Raw genomic sequence first — 6745 nt, forward strand, 5'->3', positions numbered from 1 at the left:
CACTTGAGCCTAGAGTTTGAGACCAGCCTGGGCAAGATAGCAAAACCCTGTCTCTGCAAAACATAGAAAAATTAGCTAGGCATGATGGTGCACACTTGTGGTCCCAGCTACTTGGGAGGCTGGGTGAGAGGATTGCTTGAGCCTAGGAGGCAGAGGCTGCAGTGAGCTATGATCATGCCACTGCACTCCAGCCTGGGTAATAGAATGAGACCCTGTGTCCACAAAAAGAAGAAAAGCAAAAAGAAAACGCCATCTCTCAGAACCTCCAGCATTGCTATTTCTGCCTTGACAATTGTCCACACACACAGCCAGCATCTGATGTGAACACGTGTGGTCCGTGGGTGTTGGCTGCAGGGACGAGGGCGGGGTTGGGAGGATGCTTGACTGGGCCCCTAGACTCACCCAGGACGTGTCCTTCTGCCCCGCAGCACTGACCTCATGCGCATGTGCTGGCAATTCAACCCCAAGATGAGGCCAACCTTCCTGGAGATCGTCAACCTGCTCAAGGACGACCTGCACCCCAGCTTTCCGGAGGTGTCTTTCTTTCATAGCGAGGAGAACAAGGCTCCCGAGAATGAGGAGCTGGAGATGGAGTTTGAGGACATGGAGAACGTGCCCCTGGACCGTTCCTCGCACTGTCAGAGGGAGGAGGCGGGGGGCCGGGATGGAGGGTCCTCGCTGGGTTTCAAGCGGAGCTACGAGGAACACATCCCTTACACCCACATGAACGGAGGCAAGAAAAACGGGCGGATTCTGACCTTGCCTCGGTCCAATCCTTCCTAACAGTGCCTACCGCGGCGGGGACGGGCAGGGGTTCCCATTGTCACTTTCCTCTGGTTTGAAAGCCTCTGGAAAACTCAGGATTCTCACGACTCTTACCATGTCCAATGGAGTTCAGAGATCGTTCCTATACATTTCCGTTCATCTTAAGATGGACTCGTTTGGTTGCCAATTTAACTAGTCCCGCAGAGGATTTAACTGCTGCCCTTTTGGAGCAACGACGGTTTCAAACCAGGATTTTGTGTTTTTTTTGTTTTTCTCCCCGTCCCCCCAGCAGATGGAAAGACAGCACTTGTTTTTACAAATTCTTTTTGTTTTTGTTTTTTGCTGGTGTCTGAGCTGCAGTATAAAAGATAAAACTTCTTGTCTGTGGAACAAAAGTTTGAAAGAAAAAAAAACAAAACAAAAAATACCCAGCCCTGTTCCAGAAGAATTTCAAGCTTTACAGGTTGGGCTTCAAGAAGGCTTTTTTTTTTTTTTTTTTTTCCTCATCCAGGCTGAAGGATTTCTTTTTTTTTTTTTTTTTTACAAGATCAGTTCCTCAAATTGACCAATAGCTGCTGCTTTCATACTTTGGATAAGGGTCTGTGGTCCCGGCGTGTGCTCACGTGTGTATGCGTGTGTGTGTCCATTCGACACGGCTGATGTGTGTGCAAAGTATCCTTGCGGAGTTGATGCTTTGGGAATTGGCTCACGAAGGTTCTTCTCAAGGGTGCGAGCTCATGTCCCCCTCTCTCCTTCCTTCTTATCGACTGGGAGACTGTGCTCTCGACAGATTCTTCTTGTGTCAGAAGTCTAGCCTCAGGTTTCTACCCTCCTTTCACGTTGGTGGAAAGATGCTTTTTGGGAGCCAAGGGAGGAACATTTCATTTGGAGTGATTATGAATCTTTTCAAGACCAAACCAAGCTAGGACATTAAAAAAGAAAGAAAGAAAGGAAAAACAAAATAGAAAAAGGAAAAAAAAAAAAAAAAGAAGAAGAACTGAGATGACAGAGTTTTGAGAATATATTTGTAACATATTTAATTTTTAAAGTCTCTGGTATTAGCCTCATAAGTTATTGACTATTCCCCGGGGTTGGCGGGGAGTGGAGACATGAGTTGGTCTGCCTGTTGTGGGGCCGGGAAGGGGAGGGAGTGAGGCACAAGTGGCCTCTTTGTTTGGTCTTAAAGGCATCCATTTCTGGGAATGAAGCCACGTTCGCTGCTAACACTTTTGGACGCTGTGAGGCCACGTGGAGTGTGTGGGAGACTAGGTTTTGTGGATGGTCTCGTTCAGGCACCGGGTCTGCTGGAAGGTTCCTGTTCGGATAAGCTGGTAGCTACCTAGCTCTGAGCCTGCCTTCAAGAACACCCATGTTCATCCTCTGGTTCTCTGTGTGTACCTCTCGTGGCGTTTCCTCTCCTGGGTGTGAACATCCTACCGTTATTGTGCAAACACAAGAACATCAGATCCCAAAGAGCAACAACCTGGATGGATATTGGGAACATCTAAGCAATATAAGAGAGAGGTGCACTGAGAGTACATCTTGCTCCCCTCCACCCTGAGAGCATCCGACGGTCCTCAGTACTGAACTCCCGGAAGCTGCTCTGAGCCCAGAGACCTCACCTGGGCCAGGTGTGGTGCCTGAGCAGAATGCGCAGACGCTTACGATGTTGCAGTCCCTAAGAGAGCAGAGTCTGGAGGAGAAACCGTGAAAAAGACCTTTCGCACCACCAAGAACTTCCGAATGGGCGTGAATCCACCGTTTCTTCTCTTTGTGAAAAGAACCACCACAGCTGCTCAAAGAACACAGTGAACTCATCACTTTGGTTCATCAAAAAATCATCACCCATGCGTTATTCCCGAGTGCATTTTCTTACAACTTTTTGACTGCTTCCTTTTCTTCTCTTAAGAGTTGTGGGCTTAAGAATGGGATCGAGTCATCATGGCAACCTCCAAGCCCTCTCAATTTTTTTTTTTTTTTTTTTTTTTTTTTTGAGACGGAGTCTTACTCTGTCGCCCAGGCTGGAGTGCAGTGGCCGGATCTCAGCTCACTGCAAGCTCCGCCTCCCGGGTTCACGCCATTCTCCTGCCTCAGCCTCCCGAGTAGCTGGGACTACAGGCGCCCACCACCTCGCCCGGCTAGTTTTTTGTATTTTTTAGTAGAGACGGGGTTTCACTGTGTCAGCCAGGATGGTCTCGATCTCCTGACCTCGTGATCCGCCCGTCTCGGCCTCCCAAAGTGCTGGGATTACAGGCTTGAGCCACCGCGCCCGGCCGCCCTCTCAATTCTTGATGAAGAACACAGGTAGACACGAATCCCAATTGTCTATTGCTATCTTATTTATATGATTCGAGAAATTACAGCATGTAAAAATATTGCTGAGACGCCTCAGTGATTGGGTACAAGTAGCAAGAGTACAGAAATTATTTTTGCCAAATTTATTTTGTAAATATGAGGGTCTGTACGTAAATTAAAAAAAAAAAAACACGTAGATCTAGGTATTTTGTTCTCTTCCTAGTCAATTTGTAGTGGTTGTATACTACACTAGCTGCAATTTTCACATTTTTCTAATTCAGAAAGGTTTTTCTTATATTAGGGGAAAAAGTATTTATTTTAATATATAAAATCACTCTGAAAATCACTCTCATAAAAAACGGAGCGCGTGTAAATTTTTATCAAAGAAAAATAAACAGGTGAATGGGGGATAGTGATTTTTGTTTTCCAGCACAGTCTACCTCAGTGTATTGTTAAGATGTGATTCAATCACAGACATCTTTGAGATTTCAGAATTCTACCTGGAACCGGTCTGAATCAGGGAACATGTGTATCAGCTGATTCGAATGCCAGGGACCAGCAAGAATTCTGAGGGAGGGAGTTGGGATGGAGAAGGTATGGCTTTTATGTGAGCATAGATCCTTTTCTTCCTTGGCTGGTAATATTCTTCTCTGAATTTAATCTTCCTTTTAAAAAAATCCTCCATCTATTGTCACTATGTTCCCCAAGCATAAACTAAGTTCCAGGCCATCATGATGTATCTGATATATGAGGGACGCCCGCAAGGTGTACCTTCCTTTCGTGAGAGATGGCTGCTGGGGCAAAGACGGGCTTTGATTCAGAACAAGCATTCCCACCTGTTCCATGGAATTCCCCTGAAGTGAGCACAAAGGTGCCCTGAGCTCCCTGATGGTTTATTCCCACTCCTTTCAGGCTGGTGATACACCTCACACACAAACACCTAATACAATGTCTTTTAAAATTCTCCAAGTGGGATGGGAGCATGTGCAGGAAATTCCAATCCAAAACCCATTAATGTGCTGAACACTTTTTTTTTTTTCAACAACACCTTGGACCTCTGTGTTGGGGTTTGATTGACCTCAAGCTGATATTGTTGAACCTTGTGCAGCTTTGATAACCCATGCAAGAGTCTAGGCAGGGCCAGTGGGGCCCAAATCTTGCTGCTCTGGTACTTTTAGGCACTGCCCTTGCAGACTCACCTTTCTCCACCCGCCCTGGAGAAAGGTAGGGTGCTGGGCCTGCCCCTTGCAAATGGGGTTCACCAGTTTCATTTATTTGACTCTACTGCCACAGTGAAAAGAGCAAACAGCTATTGGGTTGCAAGCCTCTTTTGACATTAGGAAATGCTGACTTTGTAACAATAAAACTTTGGTCCTAGAAAGACATGGTTGTCCTGGGAGTTTGTAGTGTTAAATTACAACAACAACAAAAAGCAACAAAACCAGCTTAGGGTAACACTTTTTGTTGCTTGTTTTTAAAGATGTCTCACTATGATTAAAACCCTTTTAATTAACGTAGTGAAAGCCACACAGGAGTTTCTTCTTCCAGGAGGAGAATACTAAGCACGTCACTTTCTGCATTGATGATGTCAAATACGCATCAGAAAATGTTCAGGTTTCGGGAGCTGTCCTAGGTGCTGTTCCGTCATTGGAAGTAGTGAGAAGGAGAAGCACTGCTGCTTATCTGGATATAGGCTGAGGACGATGGAGAGAAGCTGTGGGAACTGACATAAGGGTCTGCACAGGTCATCCTGCGACCCTGGGGACTGTTACCAATTGATGGACAGATCTTTCACTGTATCCTACCAGGGCAAGTAGTCCACCAAGAAATGTGTTTATTGGGTTGGGAAGTGTTTATTTGTAGTCCCCTGTAACACTTGTGGACAAGCAGGAGCATTATCAGGGGTATGACTTGCGCTGGCCATCCTGGTAAACGGATGTGCTGTAGTCCCAGTGGTAATCATTTCTCTACTTCACAGTGGGTGGAAGTTTAGGGTTAAATGTCCTTTGCATGCCACCTGGTGAGTCCTTGACACCTTAGGCTCTTCAGAAACGATGGTTGTGTTGAGGACGGGGAACAGGGAATGCCGATTTTATATTCGTGGTACACATAGAGGGGTGTCACTTCAGAAAATCTTCTAGCATGTTCTTCAGAATATTAATTTATATGAGAGGTGAGGTTGGAAATGAACAGGTCAGCACTTTTTTTTTTTCCCCTAGAACATACAAAAGAACATGGTGGACTTTCAGGGGGCTGCAACAGAAGGTGACTATTTCCTTAAGGGTCCTCAAGAAATCGGGTTGGGGGAAGGGGACACAACGGCTTTTTGAGCTTACTGTTACCTTCTGATCCCAGTCAGTGTCCAGAACCAGCCACCAGCCAAATTTCTATCTGGGTGTGGGCCACTGAAAATCCTTGTTAAAAACCAGATCTGGGGCTCTTGGTCCCATTGGAGAAGGAAGGAAGGAAGAGCCTCAAAATAAGTGTGCATCCATGCACATATTCAGGAACAGCTTGTTTAGTCTTTACACTTTGCCTCAAAGTTGCTGCTCCTCGTCCCTTTGTGTGCCTGGGTGGCCTCAGCCCTGCGTGTGGGAAACGCAGGATCAAATGTGCTGCAGCTTTTGCAGAAAACAACTTAGAAACACAAAACCCACCAACAGCTCCATTATTATTTTTTCAATGTTCTCCTACAAGAGCCAAGTAGCACCATGTACAGAAGATGCCTTTTTTTTTTTTTTTTTTTTTGGAATATTGAAATCGTTCTGCATGTAAACTATGGGATAATGACCTGTTTATATTAAAATTCTGATTAAATTATCTGAGAATACGCTTGTTTTTGTGTGGTGTCCCAGTAAGGACCTGTCGTGTGGTGGGAGGATGTGTCTATGAGTTGGGTTGTGTGAAGGAAAACCTCTTGGAATTTGTGGGTACCTTTTTTTTTAGAGGAGAAAAACACCTAGATTCTTCCACACATGAAAAGAGGTTAAATAATTGCTACCAGTGGAGTTGATGACTCGCAGGGACATACCGGTATGACCAAACTGGCGGTTTAAATATTGCACTATTTCCATACTATTTGGTAAGTAAGCGCTTCCCCAGGGGCTCCCAGACCTCCCCATGGTGCAACCACTCAAGGGTTCACTCCGAGAATACCAATGAACCTTCAAGATCTTGCTTTATTCTGACATGTGGGAAACTCACACGTTAAATACTGTCAGTGTCATCCCAGGAGTGGAGACCTGTTCCCAGGTTGGGTGGACAGGTGAGTGACATGGGTTCGACCATGGGATTGAAAGCCTTTTGAATAGTCTTGAGCTATTCATGCACAGTGCAGAGTGTAGTGGGTTAGGAGACAGACTCCTCACCTTCTGTTCCTTGAATGCTTTCGAATGAGTCACGTCACTTCACATGTTAATTTTTGCTACAGCTCTAGAACTTAGTGGCTTAAAACAGCAACCATTTATTTCTTTTTTTATTTCTCTTTCTTTTTTTCTTTTCTTTTTTTTTTTTTTTAAATGTGTGTTTGTTTGTGTTTTGAAATGGAGTCTCGCTCTGTCGCCCAGGCTGGAGGACAGTGGTGCGATCTCAGCTCACTGCAACTCTGTCTCTTGGGTTCAAGCAATTCTCCTGACTCAGCCTCCCGAGTAGCTGGGATTACAGGCATGCACACCATGCCCAGCTA

General features: G+C 45.5%; 1 protein-coding gene across 1 annotated transcript in view; it reads left to right on the forward strand.

Moving 5' to 3' along the window:
- The window catches only part of INSR (insulin receptor), a 180983-nt gene extending 179230 nt beyond the window's left edge, over positions 1-1753 (forward strand). Inside the window, exon 21 of the mRNA XM_031659063.1 lies at positions 429-1753. Coding sequence (XP_031514923.1) covers positions 429-783 — 355 coding nt within the window. The 3' untranslated portion in view covers positions 784-1753. The remainder of the gene's footprint in view (positions 1-428) is intronic.
- The last annotated feature ends 4992 nt before the right edge of the window (positions 1754-6745 follow it).

This window comes from Papio anubis, chromosome 20 (genome assembly GCF_008728515.1).
Source record: "Papio anubis isolate 15944 chromosome 20, Panubis1.0, whole genome shotgun sequence".
In the NCBI taxonomy this organism is placed as follows: domain Eukaryota; kingdom Metazoa; phylum Chordata; class Mammalia; order Primates; family Cercopithecidae; genus Papio; species Papio anubis.